Source organism: Chanodichthys erythropterus, chromosome 3 (genome assembly GCF_024489055.1).
Source record: "Chanodichthys erythropterus isolate Z2021 chromosome 3, ASM2448905v1, whole genome shotgun sequence".
Classification (NCBI taxonomy): Eukaryota; Metazoa; Chordata; class Actinopteri; order Cypriniformes; family Xenocyprididae; genus Chanodichthys; species Chanodichthys erythropterus.
The window spans coordinates 22,363,698-22,385,866 of NC_090223.1; the positions used below are offsets into that span (position 1 = coordinate 22,363,698).

The window sequence follows — 22,169 nt, forward strand, 5'->3', positions numbered from 1 at the left end:
TACTACAGTCAATTCTACGATTCTACATTAGTAACACATACATGCAACGAGCACCATAGTGGCAGATACATTCATTTTTGCAGGTATAATATTTGTGTATACAGTCTTTATGTAGGCTTTGTGTGTCTGTGGGTGCGTGCGTGTATTTTCCTTTTTATGACCGTTTGGAATGCGGTCCTGTCTTCTCGAACCCCGACCCGTGGTGTTCGCATCTCCTTTGAAGTCGCGGAGGAGAGGTTCGGGACTTATCGCAATAGTCATAAAAAAGAGTCTCGTGATCCATTAGTGTCTGCCGGGCCGGAATCGATGTAAGATTTACAAACCAAAGGTCTGTGAATTGAGGCTTAAACACAGTTTATGGTGGGACCTGCTCATCCTTGAGACTGTGCAGACCCTACATGATGCAGAAATAATAATAATATATTTAAAAAATACATACAAAATTGAAATGCGGGACACTGCTTATGATGCTTCCAGGACTGTCCCGCATTATGCTCACCCTAGTTGGTAGAATGAAACAGATTTCCAGAAATGTGCTTTGAACAGAATTTCAATATTTGAGGCTACATTCAGACAGTCAGTCCAAATCCGATTTTTGTGCATATCAGATTTAGCAATTCTGATCGGTCAAAAATGTCACATGTTGTTGAGACTGGATCTAAATGCAGCAGTTTATAGGATTTAATGGACAGAACTCAGGATTACCGGAACAGAACAACAAAATAACTGAACACTGAACAGGACAAAACTCAGGGCTTCAATACACAGGGAACAGATTAACTAGCTACTGTAGATAAATGACAGGACTAACGAGGTAATTACAAGACACAGATGACAGGAGTAAAACAGTCAGACACACTGGGAAACTGGGTCAAAATAACGGGAGCGCAGGCAAACATGAACAGAAAACAATGACAACTGATTACAAGACAAGAACAAAAAACTAAACTAGAAACACATGAACAGAACTAAACAGTTACAAAAAAAATCACATGAAATATGATTTTTACCAATCCATTTCGAGCTACATTCATGTGTGGTTTGAAATCCTATTCAAATCACATTTCTGGAAATCTGTTTCAGTTTGTTCAGTCTCTGATTGGATTTCATGTGGTTTATGTGACTTCCTCACTCCATGTAAAACATAAATGTCAGACGTTGTTCAAGGAAACATGCTGAAAGTCTCTGCAGAAACAGGGTTGTGTTGTTACAAAGTGCTGGACGAGCAGAAAATGACAATATAACAGAAATGTTTTGAAACCAGCAGACCCCTCCATGCTGCAGTTGTTGTTGCTGTTTTTAGCATGTGCCTATGGACTCAACGTCATTGCCATAGAAACCAACACAGATATCCCGGAAAACAAAAGAGCGGCATGGACACACAAATCAGATCTGAACAGTTGTGACACAGAATGTGGAAGTCAATAATTTTAGATCAGATTCAAATCAGATACACAAATAATCAGATTTGGACTGACAGTTTGAACGCAGCCTGAATGAAGCTCGAAACAGATTTGTAAAAATATTTTGGATGTTCACACTTACTAAATCTGATCAAATTTTAATCAAAAATGAGATTGAGAAAAAAAACTGTAAGTGAGAAACACACGTGTAGTTTGTCAGATGTGGGCGGGTCTATTGTAGGAGGTGGGCGGGTCTTTCAGTGGCTCCTCCCTCTCAGAGCTCTTGACTGTCTTAAAGTTTCTCTCTCTGATCATCTCAGCATTATTCTACAGCACTGCTCATCTTTACACGTCACACGGACCAAATCACAAGATGATCACAATATTCTGTGCTTTCTTTACTCTTCTGACCTGTAAGTTTTCATCAGATCTGATGTCAGATTTCAAGTGTTTTGACACACAATCTCATATAAAGCTTGTGTTTATTCTGCAGGTGTCAGTGGAGTGACTGTAGTGACTCAGAGTCCATTAATCACAGTCAATAAAGGACAAACGGCTACACTGGACTGTAATCTGGGGATAGTAACTGACCAATCTGCTAGATGGTACAAACAGACTCCAGGAGGAGTTCCTCAGCATGTGTTAAGATTTCGTCATAACTGGAGCTCAGTTGAATATGGATCTGGTTTCTCTGCTCCTAAATTCACATCAACACATTCATCTCAATCAGATTATAGTCTGATCATCAATAATGTGGATGTTGGTGATTCTGCAGTGTATTACTGTAACACATGGGACAGCTCTGCTAAAGAACACGTATCACAGTGATTCACATCATGACAAAAACCTCCTCACTGCTCACATTCACTTCTGCTTCTAGACAACAGATGATAAGAGCAATACTTCACTTCTCACATTCATGATGATTTACAGTATAAACTGATCACAGATGCTGAGAATATAATATTCTTTACTGTCCTGTAATTTAACTCGTCTCTTATGGTGTTTTTATTATGGGCTATTTTTGTCCTGTTTGTAGTTGGACAGTCACTGTTCACTTTATGCTTTCATTATTTATAAAAGAGCAGCTCGGACATTCTGTTAAATTTCTGTTTTTTTTTTTGCTTCTCTGGAAACAGAAAGTCCTGCTGGTTTGTAATGAATGTTCCTCCAGCGTCCGTCATCAGTAGATCTTCATGTGTTTCTGTTCAGAGTGACTTTATGTCCTTCATTGACTGAGACAACAGCAGGATTCACTGCAGTCACTGACACCTGCAGAATAACAACAGCCATAAATCACAGAAAGCACTTTAATACACAGCAGTCAAACACAACTAATATGAAGACTAAAACAGCAACATGAGTGTCTGTGTTTGAATCTGAAGCGTTTCTCTATGAATTAAATGTGTAAAGGACACAGTCAGATGAGGTTGAGTGAGTGTTTCACTTCTGTTTGTGTCTCTTCACAGACTGAGGAGGTCTATATTTTCATTATAGATTTATAAACTCATTATTTTTAATTTGCCTTGTAGTTAATTTACAGTTAAATGTGTGAATTCAGACAGTTTTATCAAGAACCTCCAGTAAACAGTCCTGAAATAAACTGAAAAGACTTTCACTACAAAGATTATTAAAAATTATAGTGTCAGCAGCTAAAATATACCCTGTGCCATATACATTCATGTACATTTTAACATCAAATCTTGATGCTGATAACAAAAATCCAACAAACTACTCAAATACAGCACTTGACTTTTATGTTGCAAGATTTTTTTTTTGTCAATGACATTCAGATGCACGTATTAAACATGAAAAATGATGTTACGTAATTCTTTATTAAATAATGCAAGAAAAGATTAATTGTTGACATGGTGATGTGTGAAATTGTAGAAATGAAAGCTTTAAATGTAGTCATAGTTCAGTATTTCAGAAGTGTGTCTGAGATGCAGATGTGTTTTCATCATGTTAATGGTGGTTTGTGTCGTGCAGATGCTGATGTTGCTCCTCCTGTGCTGAACATCCTCCGTCCATCCAGAGAAGAGCTGATCAGCTCCAGTAAAGTCACTCTGGTGTGTCTGATCGATCACATGTCTGCGGCTTTTGCTGATGTGCGCTGGCTTGTGAACGGGAACTCAGTCACTGAAGGCGTCTTCACCGGCTCTGCTGAACAGCAGCCTGATAAGAAGTTCAGGATGAGCAGTTATTTAACCATTGAGAGCTCAGAGTGGGACAAAGACAAAGATCTGACATGTGAAGCTTCTGTCGCCTCAAAAACCACCAGAACAAACATCAAGAAATCTGACTGCAGCGACTGAACTCAGACAATCTGATGTGTTGTTTGACTGATTATGAGTAATAATATCTTCTGACGTAGTGTGACAGAAATCATGAATATAGAAACTATCAGAAATAGTTCAAGAATGGCTTTAACTGTGTCGTTTTCTGCAGACGATATTCTGGCTTTAATGCGAATGTAAGATGATTTACAACCTGTTTAATAAACTGCATGTTAAACAAACAGTTTTATTGTTGATTTCTTGTTTTCTTATTCATTACTAAGTCAATTTTCACTTCTACAAGCAATGAAAGACTGAACAATGAAAGTGTATCAAAGACTCAAATAAACTGTGTCTTCAGTTTGAAAATATGTGAAACCTCTGCTGCCATCTTCAGTGGAAAGAGCAAATTAAAGGACTCATGAAATATATATATTTTAATGAAATTATTATTTTTTTTTTAAATTTATTCAGTTATTAGAAATGACTTATCTAAGCACACTTTTAAAAAAATATTATTTGTTCCCTGATTTTCAATTAAAGATAATAATTTAAGATATATTTTGATAGTAAAAGTTATAAATGCGTAATAAATGTGATTGAAAATAACAGCATTGATTATAAATCACAAAATCATAGTCTTGTGTATGAAACATATTTCTCTGTGATCTGTGCAGCTGGTGACTTCTTTACAGATGAAGTTTGTGTGTTTCAGTTCTGAAAGAGTTCAGAGGAACATCATGATTTACATAAAGCTAACATTATGAGGCACATTGTGCAGGTGTGTCCTGAGAGAGAGTCATGCGTGTCTGTGAAAGAAAATGCAAACAAATGCAGTGCCAAAGATTTTTAATTGCAGAACCAAAACCAAAGAGTGAAGTATATAGTCATATTAACTGTCAGATATCACACAATTCAGATGATATGAGAAGAAATAAAAAAAAAAAACATCTGTTGTTTTCATTCATACAATATTTCAGTAACACTGTGAATTTGAGACGCTTTTCTTAGTGAATTTTGAACCCACGGACACTTGACATGAGAAATCCACATTATTGATCCAGTCAGAGGAGTTGATGGTCAGATAGCTGCTCATTTTGAAGGTTTTGTCTTGTTGTTTCTCAGTAGCACTGCTCCAAACTCCATCTGTAACAGAGCGTCCATCGACTGTCCAGCTGACATGAACCAGAGCTACAGAAATATCCTCAGCCAGACACACAAGTGTAGCTTTACTCTCCTTCAGAGCCTCAGTGGACGGAGACAAGAGTGTCACAACAGGAGGAGCCAGAGGAAAGTCTGGAGGAGACAGGCAGAAATAATATAATATAATATAATATAATATAATATAATATAATATAATATAATATAATATAATATAATATAATAAACTTGCATAAATCGGTCAGTTAAAAGATATACATAGAATTAACAAGATGTCAGTTTACTGGATAGACATTCAGGGAATGAATGAATGGAAAAAGAACATTATGTTGAATAAATATGTTGCCCCTTGTGGGTGTTTCATAATTCCCCACATATTTGTAATGATTTTTAAAATCTGAACTTAAGTTGATGAGTTAATCATCCTAAAATATGTGTGTAAAGGTCTTATAACGTTAAAATAAGACCAATATAACTGACTTAAAAAAGTAATGACCAGTCTTGAAGAAAAAAAAATAGATGACTGACTTTTAGGACTAGTCTAAGCAGCTTACACAACTGGTCACACATTTCAAGAACAAACCTTATTTTAAGTTAATCTATATATTCCAATGTCTTTTTAATCTTATAATTTGATGTTTATTTCAAACAAATGTGAGTGAACAGTACTGAGCAGTATTGAAAGAGTGAAGTTTACTCACCGATCACATTCAGTTTTGTTCCTTGTCCGAATACCACTGTGATTCACGTCACATCTTCACTCGTACAAAAACCTCCTGAGTTTCAGAGACACAGAAATGAAACATTCACTCCAGCACAGATTATAACACACAACTCTCTTCATTAAACCTCTTTAGTCATTATAGGGACAGTTCACCCCAAAACGAGCCTAAATTCAGTCTGTTCATCATATGAAGTGATTGTGTTTCTTCAGAAGACTTGGATTAAACTGCTTTCTGAACATCTTGAAGCATTTTGAGTGAACAGACTTTCAATGGATGGACAAAAAGCTCTCAGATTTCATTAAAAATATCTTAATTTGTGTCCTACAGGTTTGGAAAGACATGAGGGGGAGTAATAAATTACAGATTTTTCATTTTGGGGTGAACTAATATTTTAAACGGCATAATGTCAAGAAACACTTTAATAAAACCTGGATTCCTAGATTGAAACCAAGATAAAGTGTCGGTTTGTTATTTATCAAATCTGTGTTTCAGTTTGCTGACTGTATAACATTTTAACTATAAACTGTAAACTATTATAGGAATCAGTAACATTTTAGTATAGGGAACACATATAAACTACACTGTAAAAAAAATCCCGTTGTTTCTACGGAAAAATACCGGCAGCTGTGGTTACCAGAACAATACTGTAAAAATGACATCAAACCGTAAACATACTTACGGAGTTACATGTGAATTTTACATTTTAAATATGTATATTTGACATTGGGTTTCAGTACACTGTAAAAAAAATCCCAGTAAAATTTACGGTAAAATAACATATTTCATTAACTGATATAATGTTAATTTACCAACATAATGAAGTTCTAATATCTGTTTTGTATCTTTATAATACACTGACAGTCACCAAACACAGTGGTGATAAGAGTCACATGATGAATCAAAGTTCATCACAAGCAGCTTTTCCACAAGCTGAGGAAAACAATACTAATATATAGAAGGTGCACACAGTGTCATTCACACACACACTAAACACCATCATGGTAACATGCATGAAATTTTAAAAATGCAATAAACATTAATTTAACAACATTAGATGTAACATAAAAACCTAATGTACATAACTTATTAGAAAAAAATGAGAAAAATTAGTTATTTCAACAAAAATATATCAAATGTGAAGTGTCACGCAGGGAATTGTGGGAATGTCAATTTACGTTTTTTCACTGTAAATTTTACAATGAATTGTTATTTTTCACTTCCAAAAACTGTGAATTTAACGGTATTTTACCGTAGAATTACATTAAATGTACCGTTAGATCTATTACAGTTATTCACCGTATATAGTACGGAAACTTTCTGTAAACCAATTAACAGTTTTTCACCGCAGCATTTTTACAATCTTTTACTGTTAAAATCACAGTAATTTTTTACAGTGTATTAACTATGACTTTTCCCTCAATGAACTCCTAATTTACTGCTTATTAATATTTACTAAGGTAGTTGTTAAGTTTAGTTATTGGGAAGGATTAAGAATGTAACATATGTTTATGCAAAATAAGGCATTAATATGTGCTTTATAATTACTAATAAATAGCCAATATTCTAGTAATATGCATGCTAATAAGCAACTAGTTAAAAGACCCTAAAATAAAGTGTTACAGAGGAATTTACATAGTTTTTGTTCTGGTGTGAATCACTGTGACACATGCTCTTTAGCAGAGACATGCCATGTGCTACAATAATACATATATAATTGATGCATAAATAATAATGTGCTTCAGTATAATACACAACAGAATCACCCACATCCTCATTATTGATTGACAGATAACAATCGGACTTGGTTGAATAAGAAACTGTAAATTTGGGAGAGGAGAATCCAGATCCATATTCAGATGAGCTCCAGTTCCAAACAGGACAAAAACATCATAAAAGATCCACAAGAGAGGAGTTAAATTACAGGACAAAATAGTAAAGAGAGAATATTCTCAACATTTGTAATTAGTTTGTATTTCATCCTGAATCTGAGATGTGAAGTAGTGCTCTTATCATCTGTTGTCTAGAAGCAGAAGTGAATGTGAGCAGTGAGGAGGTTTTTGTCATGCTGTGAATCACTGTGATACGTGTTCTTTAGCAGAGTCATCCCATGTGTTACAGTAATACACTGCAGAATCACCAACATCCACATTATTGATGATCAGACTATAATCTGATTGAGATGAATGTGTTGATGTGAATTTAGGAGCAGAGAAACCAGATCCATATTCAACTGAGCTCCAGCCATGATAAAATCTCAACACATATTGAGGAACTCCTCCTGGAGTCTGTTTGTACCATCTAGCAGCAGAACCAGTTACTGTCCCCAGATTACAGTCCAGTGTAGCCGTTTGTCCTTTATTGACTGTGATTAATGGACTCTGAGTCACTACAGTCACTCCACTGACACCTGCAGAATAAACACACCATTAATGAGACTCAATACTCACGTATGACATATTCATGATCGTATCAGAAGTGCATCTTTAACTGCAGTCTAGTGACGTCTTACATGACAGAGTGATGAAGAGGATGATGAAGACTGACAGCATGATGTGAGTGTGTGATGTGAGCCGAATGAACAGAGCAGAGCGATCCGAGGCGAGCCATAAGAGACTGAAGAGGGAGGAGCCTCAGTGACATCATCATTCATCATCACACACATCATCAGAAACATCACTGAGTGATTGACAGATCAACATATTTGCATAAACTCCATTATTATCAAGGGTTTTTGAGTTATAAGTCTCAAACATACTGGATTGAATCTTCCTTCTGTAAGAGGTTTAATTTACGAAAGAGTTTCTTCTTCATTAAAATAACTCAAGTAACAAAAACAAAAGATTGATAAGCATCTGATGTTCTGAAATAATCAAAACCGTCATAGATGAGTGTCACTTTGCCAGTATTTTTCATTCATTTTATTGCTCTTTTATTATTGTTCATGTACAGATGAAGATCATTTGTTGTTAACGCTCTTGTCTGGTTGGATGAACAGATGAAAAGAGACAGAGAAACTGATCATTTGCATGGAGCTGATTATAACAGCAGGTGTTTCCTGTGTGTCACGACTGAACTTCCTGTCCTGAAGAAAATCTCCACAGCTCACTGCGTCTGCAGAAGACAAACTTCAGCATCAACTTCACACCATATTCACATGAATGTCAGGCCATCAGGAGCATTTTGATCATTATAGTTTAGATCGTAACTTTACTGTATCAAATAATAGTCATTTCTGCATCTGTCACTAACTCTCTAGTTCATTATCAGTCATGTGATCGTCTCCATCTGTGTAATTCATCTCTCAACCATATTCAGACATTCATCTCTGATCTTCACAGATGATCTTCTCTAGCAGTAACACTAGTTTAATTTGCTCTTTCCACTGAAGATGGCAGCAGAGGTTTCATATATTTTCAAACTGAAGACGGTTTATTTGAGTCTTTGATACACTTTCATTGTTCAGTCTTTCATTGCTTGTAGAAGTGAAAATTGACTTAGTAATGAATAAGAAAACAAGAAATCAACAATAAAACTGTTTGTTTAACATGCAGTTTATTGAACAGGTTGTAAATCATCTTACATTCGCATTAAAGCCAAAATATCGTCTGCAGAAAACGACTCAGTTAAAGCCATTCTTGAACTATTTTTGATAGTTTCTATATTCATGATTTCTGTCACACTACGTCAGAAGATATTATTACTCATAATCAGTCAAACAACACATCAGATTGTCTGAGTTCAGTCGCTGCAGTCAGATTTCTTGATGTTTGTTCTGGTGGTTTTTGAGGCGACAGAAGCTTCACATGTCAGATCTTTGTCTTTGTCCCACTCTGAGCTCTCAATGGTTAAATAACTGCTCATCCTGAACTTCTTATCAGGCTGCTGTTCAGCAGAGCCGGTGAAGACGCCTTCAGTGACTGAGTTCCCGTTCACAAGCCAGCGCACATCAGCAAAAGCCGCAGACATGTGATCGATCAGACACACCAGAGTGACTTTACTGGAGCTGATCAGCTCTTCTCTGGATGGACGGAGGATGTTCAGCACAGGAGGAGCAACATCAGCATCTGCACGACACAAACCACCATTAACATGATGAAAACACATCTGCATCTCAGACACACTTCTGAAATACTGAACTATGACTACATTTAAAGCTTTCATTTCTACAATTTCACACATCACCATGTCAACAATTAATCTTTTCTTGCATTATTTAATAAAGAATAACAAATCATCATTATTTATGTTTAATACATGCATCTGAATGTTCTTGATAAAAAATATCCTGCAACATAAAAGTCAAGTGCTGTATTTGAGTAGTTTGTTGGATTTTTGTTATCAGCATCAAGATTTTATGTTAAAATGTACATGAATATATATGGCACAGTGTATAATTTAGCTTCTGACACTATTTATTTCTACCATTTTTAATAATATTTGTTCCTTCACTGACTCATTTTCAACTGTCCTGCAGTGTGAAAAATACAGTAAAAATATTTTATGTTAATCAGTTATATTCAAATGAGGATTTTTAAAAAAAAAATCCATCAAATTTAACACAAAGCAGATGTTTTTCCTTAAATCACAACATGAGTACAGACTTTTCTGTAGTAGTAATAATAATAATAATAGTAATAACAGCTGAATATAATTATGAACCATATAGAAATCAGAGATGGAAGTTAAAGCTGTAGTGAAAGTCTTTTCAGTTTATTTCAGGACTGTTTACTGGAAGTTCTTGATAAAACTGTCTGAATTCACACATTTAACTGTAAATTAAGGTAAACTAAAAATGAAGAGTTTATAAATATATAATGAAGTGTAGGCTATGTGTAATACAGTCAAATGATTTTGGTAACACTTCAGTATAGGGAACATGTATTCACTATTAACTACGAATTTTCCCTCAATAAACTCCTAATTTACTGCTTATTAATAGTTAGTAAGTTAGTTGTTAAGTTTAGTTATTGGGTAGGATTGAGAAGAATAAGGTCATGCAGAATAAGGCATTAATATCTGCTTAATAAGTACTAATAAAAAGCCAATATTCTAGTAATATGCATGCAAATAGTAGTTAAAAGACCCTAAAATAAAGTGTTACCAAGATTTTACCATTGAAAATACAGTGTAAAGATGACTTACCCGTCACAATGAGTTTTGTTCCTTGTCCGAATACCACAGTGAAACATTTCATATGTTTAGCCGTACAAAAACCTCCTCAGTCTGTGAAAAGACACAAACAGAAGTGAAACACTCACTCAACCTCATCTGACTGTGTCCTTTACACATTTAATTCATGGAGAAACGCTTCAGATTCAAACACAGACACTCATGTTGCTGTTTTAGTCTTCATATTAGTTGTGTTTGACTGCTGTGTATTAAAGTGCTTTCTATGATTTATGGCTGTTGTTATTCTGCAGGTGTCAGTGACTGCAGTGAATCCTGCTGTTGTCTCAGTCAATGAAGGACATAAAGTCACTCTGAACAGAAACACATGAAGATCTACTGATGACGGACACTTCAGGAACATTCATTACAAACTAACGGGACTTTCTGTTTCCTGAGAAGCACAAAAGGAGAAATTTAGCAGAATGTGTGAGCTGCTCTTTTACAATTAATAATAGCATAAAGTGAACAGTGACTGTCCAACTACAAACAGGACAAAAATATCAAAAAACCACCATAAGAGATGAGTTAAATTACAGGACAGTAAAGAAACTGGAAAATATTCTCTGCAATTATCTGTAATTCGTTTTTTAATTCATCATGAATGTGAGAAGTGAAGTATTGCTCTTATCATCTGTTGTCTAGAAGCAGAAGTGAATGTGAGCAGTGAGGAGGTTTTTGTCATGCTGTGAATCACTGTGATACGGACTCACTAACAGAGCCGTCCCATGTGCCACAATAATAAACTGCAGAATCACCAACATCCACATTCTTGATGATCAGACTATAATCAATATCTGATTGAGTTGTAGATGTGAAGCGGCTGGAGGTAAAACCATCTCCATAGCTAGGAGAGCTGTGTGAATGATAGAATCTCAACACAAACTGAGGAGCTGAATTTGGAGTCTGTTTATACCAGCTGACATAATAACCCTCATCCTTTTCAACGTTACAATCCATATTCACAGAATTCCCTTTTTGTTCTGTCAGCACAGAGGGTTTCTGTGTGACCACTTTTACACATCTGACACCTGTAAAATTATAATAAATACAATTAATCAGCTTTGACACCGTGAGAGAACAACATGTTTGTAGTGAAATGTGTAACTTACATGACAGAAGAGTGAGGAGAGTGAAGGAGAAAATGATCAGCATCTTCCTGTGAGGAGCAGTTTGAGTTTAGTGGAGAGATGAAGAGAATAAGAGAGATGGAGAAACTCATATATGAGGAAGAGAAACTCTGAAAGAGGGAGGATCACTAGAGTTCAGCCAATCATTTCATCCTCCTGATCAAACACAGACTGATTTAATTCTCTTACTTAATTCACATATGGAAAAAATCATGTTTCCTCTATTCCTGCTGATTGAGTGTTAGTTCAAAGACAAATCATTGAGAAGTATCTTACCATTCAGATAAGTAGAGGACTCAATTGCCGTGAACAAAGTGATGAAAGTTTATTATAAAACTTTAGGAACAATGTGAAAGTAATTGTGACCATGAACTGAAGACTACGGTGTACGGTGGCTCCTGTGCTCTCCACACACACACCAGCGGACACACAGAGGAAACATCAGATGATGACGAGCTCGAGTCCATTGAGTGAAACAGTCTCACTGCAAACTCCTCGTCTTTGGGTCGTGAGCACAATGTCACAGAAACACAACACATGAAAGAGAGCACAGAAACATGAAGCATCCACATGACACGAAATCAAAAGACAAAATCAAATCACAGGCTGCAGAAAATAACAGGAAACTCCCTGATCCGTGACAAGAGACACATGAAATCAAATGTATATGTTACAGATTATTTCAGCTGCTAACCCACAATCCATGAATCAATCCACCATTTTCTCACAACTATAAACACAATCTCACAACTTCACCAGTTTGTACAAACCTCAAGCTTCCACGTCAAACTCGAATATTGTAATCAAAAACACAATTCTCTTCTATCAGAATCAAACTTTAATTTCAGATTACACACAAACTTAACAAACACACAGGCTTCTGCACTGCCTAGTTTGAAATATATCACAGTATTGACAGTGACAGTATTTACAGCTCTATAGCAGTTTGTTGTTCCTCTGACAAAAGATATTGTCTACTCATGTAAACTAGTCGCCGTCCTGCAAAAATACACTACATGTAAGTTTGGCTACAAATCAACAGGACAGTTATGAGTTTGAGGATGTAGAAGATGTGCTCCAGTATTTACTGTACAAGAACAGTGAAATCTCTCTCATGTAAAGTACTGGACTGATACTGTAATTACTGTGTGTGTAATAATATAAATAACCCTGTAGATGATTCTGTAGACCAGCTTTACTCATGGTCATGCTTCACACAAAAACTAGACTGCTTCATATTTCAAACGTTCTTTCAGTCCCTCTTCTTCACAGTTTTTCCAAGTGTTTACACGCTAAAACTGGAACTTGAAACACAGTCCGCAAAACCTGAAACTCATGTATCAAATCCTTAAACCAAGTCTGCAAAATCACAGGCGCAAATTCCAGTCCTGCTTTACACTCAGTTTTCATTTCTATATCATACTGTTTGTAAAACATACAGCCATACAGAAAATAAGCATATTTCGAGTTCATTTTATTAAATATTCAGGCTACACAACTACCACTTTAAGCCCCAGAAAGGTAGTAAAGACATCATTAAAGTAATCCATGTGACTCCAGGGGTTTAACCTCAAATTTATGAAGTGACACAAGTACTCTTTTGCTAAAAATTTACCACTTTATTTACAAAATATTAATCTCCAATGTGCTCACGAGAGTAGCACAACGCATGCATTCGTGTTTTGTTGACGCAAGAGGAGACATTATTGCATGAACGCGTTTTGGAGATTAATATTTAACTACAATGAACAGCATTAGTCAGCAAAGCATCTTTCATCACCATGCCAACCTTGTTCCCAACAACAACGCCCTTCCCATCGGATTCATGGACACACTCCAGAGGGATGAACCAGAGCAGCAGATGTTGTGATCCGGGACAGTGTGAGTTTCCATTGGGCTGCTCTGGTCCACATCTGGTTCACTGATCACCCACACTTCTGTTCTTCCAACACTTTCCCCTTTCCTATCCCAGAGTTTTTTCAGCATGATGATGGAAGGTGTGTGGCCGTCATCCTCCTGCAGGTATCGTATGACTCTTCTCCAGACACTGGAGATTCATATGGTGAAGTTGATGTGGTTTTCAGCGTCTGGATCCGTGACTTCTGGAGGTTCTTTCACTGTTCAGCCAAATTTACTTTTTCTTACATTTAGCATGTTTTTTTTTGTTTTTGTTTTTGTGTTTAGACTTTTAAATAGCCACTTTGATTTTTTTTGTGTGTTCAGAAAGCCCTCTATCTTACTGAATGCTATAGTTTTGTTTAGAGTTTTTCGACAATGGACCAAAGATTCAACAAACGTGTAACCAGTTGGGGAATCTGTATTTTTCTTTCTTTTTTCCCTTCTTCTCTTCCTCTTCCTCTCTCTCCAGTGTGAGGACACATTTTCCAGAGCACATGATAACCTGATATTTATATGATCTTGAGATTCTGATAATCGTCTCATCAGTTTTGCCACATAATATTTACACATGGATAAATGTGTGTTATTTGAGTTCACATTATTGTGACAGATTGAGTTCATTATATTCTGTACTTGTGTCTTCTGAATGAAAACATAGTTCAATTTTGCAAACATTGTTAAAATCTGTGTAAAGTTTTGAAGAATTTTAATGTGTGTGAAAATGTGTTTATAGTTTTGAGAAACTGTATTGAGAACTGAATGAACGGTTTGGGAAATCCGTCCAAATGAATCAGTTATAGTGTGTTAGAAATCAAGAAAAACTGTAATACATTTAAATATATATTTACTTGTAATATGGAATAAAACACTACAGTTAAAATTATGATCAAGTATTTTACTTGTGCTGTAATAATTTAGTCAACACATCAAAATAAGTGTACTTCTTTAAAACACGACAAAGGATTATTAAAACATGATTGGAAACATTTGGTGGTCTGATTGTCAATTACAGAAAGATAAAGTATTTTAAAGTATGCTGAGTATTTGAAATATGTGACTTCTGAACAGATGAAGTTTGTGTGTTTCAGTTCTGAAAGAGTTCAGAGGAACATCATGATTTACATAAAGCTAAAATTATGAGGCACATTGTGCAGGTGTATCCTGAGAGAGAGTCATGCGTGTCTGTGAAAGAAAATGCAAACAAATGTAGTGCCAAAGATTTTTAATTGCAGAACCAAAACCAAAGAGTGAAGTATATAGTCATATTAACTGTCAGATATCACACAATTCAGATGATATGAGAAGAAATAAAGAAAAAAAAAAACATCTGCTATTTTCATTCAGACAATATTTCAGTAACACTGTGAATTTGAGACACTTTTCTTAGTGAATTTTGAACCCACGGACACTTGACATGAGAAATCCACATTATTGATCCAGTCAGAGGAGTTGATGGTCAGATAGCTGCTCATTTTGAAGGTTTTGTCTTGTTGTTTCTCAGTAGCACTGCTCCAAACTCCATCTGTAACAGAGCGTCCATCGACTGTCCAGCTGACATGAACCAGAGCTACAGAAATATCCTCAGCCAGACACACAAGTGTAGCTTTACTCTCCTTCAGAGCCTCAGTGGACGGAGACAAGAGTGTCACAACAGGAGGAGCCAGAGGAAAGTCTGGAGGAGACAGGCAGGAATATAATATAATATAATATAATATAATATAATATAATATAATATAATATAATATAATATAATATAATATAATATAATATAATATAATATAATATAATATAATATAATATAATATAATATAATATAATAATAAACTTGTGTAAATTGGATACTTAAAAGATATATATGGAAATAAAATACAAGATTTTAATACAAGGCTAATTTTGAAATATTCAAATATATTTATACAGGAAATAAAATTTCAAGAACATATAAGAAAGTATATCTATTTATTTCATTTTTGTATGATTTGACCTTTATTTGTGAAACAAAATAACAAGTGATTGAACAGTATTGAAAAAGTAAAGTTGACTCACCGATCACATTCAGTTTTGTTCCTTGTCCGAATACCACTGTGATTCACGTCACATCTTCACTCGTACAAAAACCTCCTGAGTTTCAGAGACACAGAACTGAAACATTCACTCCAGCACAGATTATAACACACAACTCTCTTCATTAAACCTCTTTCACTCATTAAGTGTCAAAAAATGACGAAAAGTGAAAAACTGAATCATCACATACTGTAAGTCTGTTAGTGAAGAAAACATGCTGCTCACTTCAAAGAAGCTTGTCTTTTACATCTGAGAGTCGAGAAACCTGTTTTATAGATTCAGAAGACCTGAAATAGATCATGTTTACTGTCCTGTTATATGTTTGTTTGGTTTTGTTTGTTTGTTTTTGTAAAAATATTTCTTTAAAAAATTACAGGACAGAATAGTAAAGAGTATTCTCAGCATCTGTGATGAGTTTGTAATTCATCATGAATGTGAGAAGTGAAGTATTGCTCTTATCATCTGTTGTCTAGAAGCAGAAGTGAATGTGAGCAGTGAGGAGGTTTTTGTCATGCTGTGAATCACTGTGATACGTGTTCTTTAGCAGAGTCATCCCATACCTTACAGTAATACACTGCAGAATCACCAACATCCACATTATTGATAATCAGACTATAATCTGATTGAGATGAATGTGTTGATGTGAATTTAGGAGCAGAGAAACCAGATCCATATCTAACTGAGCTCCATTCATGATAAAACGCTAACACAAACTGAGGAACTCCTCCTGGAGTCTGTTTGTACCATCTAGCACCAGCATCAGTTACTGTCCCCAGATTACAGTCCAGTGTAGCCGTTTGTCCTTTATTGACTGTGATTAATGGACTCTGAGTCACTACAGTCACTCCACTGACACCTGCAGAATAAACACAAGCTTTATATGAGATTGTGTGTCAAAACACTTGAAATCTGACATCAGATCTGATGAAAACTTACAGGTCAGAAGAGTAAAGAAAGCACAGAATATTGTGATCATCTTGTGATTTGGTCCGTGTGACGTGTAAAGATGAGCAGTGCTGTAGAATAATGCTGAGATGATCAGAGAGAGAAACTTTAAGACAGCCAAGAGCTCTGAGAGGGAGGAGCCACTGAAAGACCCGCCCACCTCCTGCAATAGACCCGCCCACATCTGACAAACTACATGTTGTCAACGTTTCACGAGTCGTTTCACGACTCAAAAGTGTTCACACTCGTTCAAACCAACTGTATGAAATAAGCCAGTTCAGAGAGCACAGGTGACACAGGAGCACTGAATGATGAAACCAACAATAAATGGAAAGAGAGCAAGAGGAGGAAGAGTTTGTGTAAGAGCTGGTGGACGAGGAGGAAGAGGACGAGAAAGAGCAAGGTGTGGAGAGTGTTGTCAAGGCTGGATCCGGCACACTAGAGGGATTTTCCCTTTGCCGGCAAGAGACGACATTTCCTTTGATGTGGACGAAGTCCTGAGGCTGAACTCAACATGAAGACGTGATGCTGAGGCAGAATGAATCTCTCACTGACTTTGATTTTGCAGTTGCACAACTTTATTGAGTGTAACATGCTTTTCATTTATAGTTTTTTAAAACATTTTTGGCTTTTGAATTTGGACTACTGTATTTTTATAGTTTTTCTCAAATGCTAACACACTAACTGCTTCGTTTGTCCCAATTTCTCAAACCATTCATTCAGTTTTAGAAACAAAGAAACATTTCTCAAAATGTTTAACACATTTCGTCTGTTTTCACACACATTCAAATTTTTTCAATGTTTTTCTGCAAAACTACACAAAAATGCCCTCATTTAGCACAGGTTTAACATGTTCTCATTCAGAAAACACAAACACATCATATAATTCACTCAAGTGTCACACTGTGAACTCAAATAACACACATTTATGCATGTGTAAACATCATTGGCTATCAGAGCTATTTTGAATGTCCCTGGCCAATGTTGTGTTAACATCACAATGTATGTTGAAATCACGTAGAATATGGTCCTCCACCAGCATGCCAACTTAGGCTCTTACAACACGGCTCACATAATCACATTTTAGACAGACTGTCTAAGACTCGTCACAGCAGGAGACCAAATGGATGCAGAGCAGATGAGATACATTGTCATATGGGACAATGTAAATTTCCACCTCTCTGCTCTGGTCCAAAACTGGTTTCATTAGCGGCCACAATTTTCACTCCAATACATCCCACCATACTGTCCCTTCCTAAAAGCCATTTAGGAGTTTTTTTTTTTTTTGTTGTTGTTTTTTTGGCATGGAAGGTTTACAATCTCCTGCCCTATGTCAGGATGTGCCTCATTCAAGCCATGGAGAAGGCCTGACCGAACTGATGCAGGATCTGTGCAAGGATGGATTCGCCTTTCAAGAAGATTCTTCCCTCGCTGTCTTGTAAGAGAGGACATCGCCTGTGATCTTATGATCCTTCCTTTGACGGAAGTCAGGGATGATTGCATCCACCTGTAATAGAAGAGATTTAAGAGACAATCGGCGAGAGGAACATTGAGTCCAGGAGAGCAAATGTTGATTGCTTTTGCGCTCACGGGGAAAAAGTGGGGACGTTACGTGTCGCTCGAGACCATTAGGGTTTGTCCGGCGATGAAGATAGACAGCCAGGTTTATTTGTGGACCTAGTTAGATAGTGGGAGTGGTACTTAGGAGCGCTGGCTTTTCATTTCACTTTGTTATTCCCTTTCATCTCGGATGGCTGAGCACTGGTGATCGTGCTGAATAAAGACTGTGGACACACAACACAGATATACGGACTGCGGCTCTTTTGTCTCTGCCTAACTGCCGGATGTAGTGTCAGACCGTTTGTTCTGTGTGGACCTGGCAAGACTGTCTTCTTCCCCTGGACCCCATGGTGGAGTCTTGTTTTCCTATAGAGGCGGGGAAGTGTTTTATCTTTCAATATTTTTTGTCTTTGTGTGGGGTGTGAATTAACCACTAGAGTGCAGTGCTGGGAATTCCACTTTTGATTACCGTTGCCCAAATGAGGGCTTATAAACCTGATGTTTATTCGCAAATGTCAAGTAAAAGAACTTTCTATTTTGATGAATTAAATAAAGTGTAACTTTCTTATACAGTCTTGGTGGTGTGACGTACCCTCTGTTCTCCATTTGTCTGAGCAAATCGCTGTTAAAACCACACGGTTTGTTACAATATTTTTGCTGAGCTGAGGGGAGGGAGAAATCTGTTGTCAGACGACGCTATTATGGCAAATATGGTCATTACCAGTACTGTAATGCAATTTGGCCGAGGATACTGATTGATTGAATGGTTTTGAATGGAGAGCTTAATTTTGAGTTTCAAGTTTGGGAAATTTGGTGAGTTATGCATTTGTGTTTGGAGTTTTGAGAAAAGGAGGCACAATTTCAAGAATTATGTTCTGACTGTTTTTAACTATAAACTATTATTAGAGGAATTGGTAACATTTTAGCAGGGAACACATATACACTATTAACTATGACTTTTCCCCCTAATTTACTGCTTATTAATATTTACTAAGCTAGTTGTTAAGTTTAATTATTGGGTATGATTGAGAATGTAGAATAAGGTCATGCAGAATAATGCATCAATATGTGCTTCATAACTACTAAAAAATAGCCAATATTCTAGTAATATGCATACTAATAAGCAACTAGTTAAAATAAAGTGTTATAGAGGAATTTACATTTGTTCTTATGTGAATCACTGTGACACATGCTCTTTAACAGAAACATGACATGTGCTACAATAATACATATATAATTGATGCATGAATGAAAATGTGTTTTAGTATAATACACAACAGAATCACGCACATCCTCATTATTGATTGACAGATGACGGTCAGACTTGGTTGAATAAGATACTGTAAATTTAGGAGAGGAGAATCCAGATCAATATTCAGATGAGCTCCAGATCCAAACAGGACGAAAACATCATAAAAGATCCACAAGACAGGAGTTAAATTACAGGGCAGAGTAGTAAAGAGAGAATATTCTCAGTTTATACTGTAATTCATCCTGAATCTGAGATGTGAAGTATTGCTCTTATCATCTGTTGTCTAGAAGCAGAAGTGAATGTGAGCAGTGAGGAGGTTTTTGTCATGATGTGAATCACTGTGATACGTGTTCTTTAGCAGAGTCGTCCCATGTGTGACAGTAATACACTGCAGAATCACCAACATCCACATTATTGATGATCAGACGATAATCTGATTGAGATGAATGTGTTGATGTGAATTTAGGAGCAGAGAAACCAGATCCGTATGTTGGAGAGCTCCAGCCATGATAAAATCTTAACACATACTGAGGAACTCCTCCTGGAGTCTGTTTGTACCATACAGCCTGATAATTAGTTACTGTCCCCAGATTACAGTCCAGTGTAGCCGTTTGTCCTTTATTGACTGTGATTAATGGACTCTGAGTCACTACAGTCACTCCACTGACACCTGCAGAATAAACACACCATTAATGAGACTCAATACTCACGTATGACATATTCATGATCGTATCAGAAGTGCATCTTTAACTGCAGTCTAGTGACGTCTTACATGACAGAGTGATGAAGAGGATGATGAAGACTGACAGCATGATGTGAGTGTGTGATGTGAGCCGACTGAACAGAGCAGAGCGATCCGAGACGAGCCATAAGAGACTGAAGAGGGAGGAGCCTCAGTGACATCAGCATTCATCATCACACACATCATCAGAAACATCACTGAGTGATTGACAGATCAACATATTTGCATAAACTCCATTATTATCAAGGGTTTTTGAGTTATAAGTCTCAAACATACTGGATTGAATCTTCCTTCTTTAAGAGGTTTGCTTTACAAAAGAGTTTCTTCTTCATTAAAATAACTCAAGTAACAAAAACAAAAGATTGATAAGCGTCTGATGTTCAGAAATAATCAAAACACGTCATAGATGAGTGTCACTTTGCCAGTATTTTTCATTCATTTTATATGATGTTTTATTAACAAAATTCGGGAGGAGCAAGTACAGATAATTAACCTAATTAGCACAGGTGGAGAGCATTCAGTTAATCAACTCAACCAATGTCAAAAGGTATAAATTCAGCAGACTGACTTCCGTTCATCTGAGAGTTTATCAGCATCCCTCCTCCACCCCATCTCCTCACTTATAGTTCTATCTACTTTTACCACACCGGGGGAGTACTCTGGGTTCAGGCCAAAATTCCGAGCTCGGAGCCCTCTCCCTGGACAGCACGCCAAATACGCATAACTTTACTCTATTTAATTATATGGATATGTGAACTCGTGAATGCTCTTTTATTATTGTTCATGTACAGATGAAGATCATTTGTTGTTAACGCTCTTGTCTGGTTGGATGAACAGATGAAAAGAGACAGAGAAACTGATCATTTGCATGGAGCTGATTATAACAGCAGGTGTTTCCTGTGTGTCACGACTGAACTTCCTGTCCTGAAGAAAATCTCCACAGCTCACTGCGTCTGCAGAAGACAAACTTCAGCATCAACTTCACACCATATTCACATGAATGTCAGGCCATCAGGAGCATTTTGATCATTATAGTTTAGATCGTAACTTTACTGTATCAAATAATAGTCATTTCTACATCTGTCACTAACTCTCTAGTTCATTATCAGTCATGTGATCATCTCCATCTGTGTAATTCATCTCTCCACCATATTCAGACATTCATCTCTGATCTTCACAGATGATCTTCTCTAGCAGTAACACTAGTTTAATTTGTTCTTTCCACTGAAGATGGCAGCAGAGGTTTCATGTATTTTCTTTATTTAAATCTTTGCTTCCATACTCATCATTTCTAAACCCTTTTGAGGATTTTTTTCTCCACATGGTGCTGGAAAGTGCATGATCGTTGTTCCTATATGTCAACATAACACTTCTCCAGGCATGTGGAGACACTGATGCTACTTCCATCCAAGATTGGATACACAAGAGAGAATATAGTATGTGACGTAGATGAAGTATTGTAGCTGGACCCAGCCAGGAGGAGAGATGGAGCGTAGATACACCCCACCATCTCACACACCAACAAACACACACATGTTGGGTTTCCATGTTTTGTGGGGACATTTCATAGGCTTGATGGTTTTTATACTGTACAAACTGTATATTATATCCCCCTACACTAACATTACCACTAGATCTACCCATGACAGAAAACATTCTGCTATTTTAGATGTTCAGAAAACATAATTCTGTATGATTTATGTATAAGCTTGTTTCCTCATGGGACTTTAAAAATGTCCCCACAAAGTCAAAATGCACTGGTATTACTTTACCTGTGGGGACATTTCTTCTAGTATTTTTGGTTGCTAGTTTTTTTTTGTTTTTGTTTTTTTGGTCCAACTACACA

At 36.5% G+C, this 22,169-nt stretch overlaps 5 protein-coding genes across 10 annotated transcripts in view; 2 read left to right on the forward strand and 3 right to left on the reverse strand.

The window, feature by feature from the left end:
• Positions 1-22,169, forward strand: part of LOC137017282 (uncharacterized) — a 36,252-nt gene that overhangs the window by 12,767 nt on the left and 1,316 nt on the right. The window lies entirely within an intron of this gene.
• The window catches only part of LOC137017289 (immunoglobulin lambda-1 light chain-like), a 101,476-nt gene continuing 79,671 nt past the window's right edge, over positions 365-22,169 (forward strand). The window contains exons 1-2 of the mRNA XM_067381365.1: positions 365-1,816; positions 1,897-2,219. Coding sequence (XP_067237466.1) covers positions 1,777-1,816; positions 1,897-2,219 — 363 coding nt within the window. The 5' untranslated portion in view covers positions 365-1,776. The remainder of the gene's footprint in view (positions 1,817-1,896; positions 2,220-22,169) is intronic.
• Positions 4,522-8,124, reverse strand: LOC137017288 (immunoglobulin lambda-1 light chain-like). The gene is made up of 4 exons (XM_067381364.1): positions 8,075-8,124; positions 7,646-7,972; positions 5,542-5,571; positions 4,522-4,975 (listed from the first exon to the last, which is right to left on the reverse strand). The coding sequence occupies exons 1-4, from the start codon at positions 8,112-8,114 to the stop codon at positions 4,656-4,658; spliced, it is 717 nt and encodes a 238-aa protein (XP_067237465.1). The 5' UTR covers positions 8,115-8,124; the 3' UTR covers positions 4,522-4,655.
• Positions 9,106-11,932, reverse strand: LOC137009562 (immunoglobulin lambda-1 light chain-like). Its single transcript, XM_067371884.1, has 4 exons — positions 11,844-11,932; positions 11,433-11,762; positions 10,708-10,737; positions 9,106-9,629 (listed from the first exon to the last, which is right to left on the reverse strand). The coding sequence occupies exons 1-4, from the start codon at positions 11,884-11,886 to the stop codon at positions 9,304-9,306; spliced, it is 729 nt and encodes a 242-aa protein (XP_067227985.1). The 5' UTR covers positions 11,887-11,932; the 3' UTR covers positions 9,106-9,303.
• On the reverse strand, positions 14,948-20,406 carry LOC137017283 (immunoglobulin lambda-1 light chain-like). Of its 6 annotated transcripts, none has more exons than XM_067381357.1 (5): positions 20,110-20,225; positions 16,761-18,276; positions 16,354-16,680; positions 15,807-15,836; positions 14,948-15,432 (listed from the first exon to the last, which is right to left on the reverse strand). In XM_067381357.1, exons 2-5 carry the CDS (start codon positions 16,951-16,953, stop codon positions 15,113-15,115), a joined length of 870 nt encoding a protein of 289 aa, XP_067237458.1. In that variant the 5' UTR covers positions 16,954-18,276; positions 20,110-20,225; the 3' UTR covers positions 14,948-15,112. The 6 variants fall into 6 exon arrangements, 5 of the variants coding, with proteins under 5 accessions (XP_067237458.1, XP_067237459.1, XP_067237460.1 ...); XM_067381358.1 differs by lacking the exon at positions 20,110-20,225 and adding an exon at positions 19,620-19,897; XM_067381359.1 differs by lacking the exon at positions 20,110-20,225 and adding an exon at positions 18,360-19,570.

What these genes read in the sequence shown, in the direction of transcription:
- LOC137017288 (XM_067381364.1), bottom strand. Translation starts at nt 8,114, where the DNA reads ATGCTGTCAGTCTTCATCATCCTCTTCATCACTCTGTCAT. An exon ending in CCTCTTCATCACTCTGTCAT is followed by an intron (nt 7,973 to 8,074) that starts GTAAGACGTCAC and finishes TTTATTCTGCAG; the next exon opens with GTGTCAGTGGAGTGACTGTA. An exon ending in AACAAAACTGAATGTGATCG is followed by an intron (nt 4,976 to 5,541) that starts GTGAGTAAACTT and finishes TGTCTCCTCCAG; the next exon opens with ACTTTCCTCTGGCTCCTCCT.
- LOC137009562 (XM_067371884.1), bottom strand. Translation starts at nt 11,886, where the DNA reads ATGCTGATCATTTTCTCCTTCACTCTCCTCACTCTTCTGTCAT. An exon ending in CTCTGTTAGTGAGTCCGTAT is followed by an intron (nt 10,738 to 11,432) that starts CACAGTGATTCA and finishes TCACTGTGGTAT; the next exon opens with TCGGACAAGGAACAAAACTC. An exon ending in AACAAAACTCATTGTGACGG is followed by an intron (nt 9,630 to 10,707) that starts GTAAGTCATCTT and finishes TGTGTCGTGCAG; the next exon opens with ATGCTGATGTTGCTCCTCCT.
- LOC137017283 (XM_067381357.1), bottom strand. Translation starts at nt 16,953, where the DNA reads ATGTGGGCGGGTCTATTGCAGGAGGTGGGCGGGTCTTTCAGTGGCTCC. An exon ending in TTTCTTTACTCTTCTGACCT is followed by an intron (nt 16,681 to 16,760) that starts GTAAGTTTTCAT and finishes TTTATTCTGCAG; the next exon opens with GTGTCAGTGGAGTGACTGTA. An exon ending in CTCTGCTAAAGAACACGTAT is followed by an intron (nt 15,837 to 16,353) that starts CACAGTGATTCA and finishes TCACAGTGGTAT; the next exon opens with TCGGACAAGGAACAAAACTG.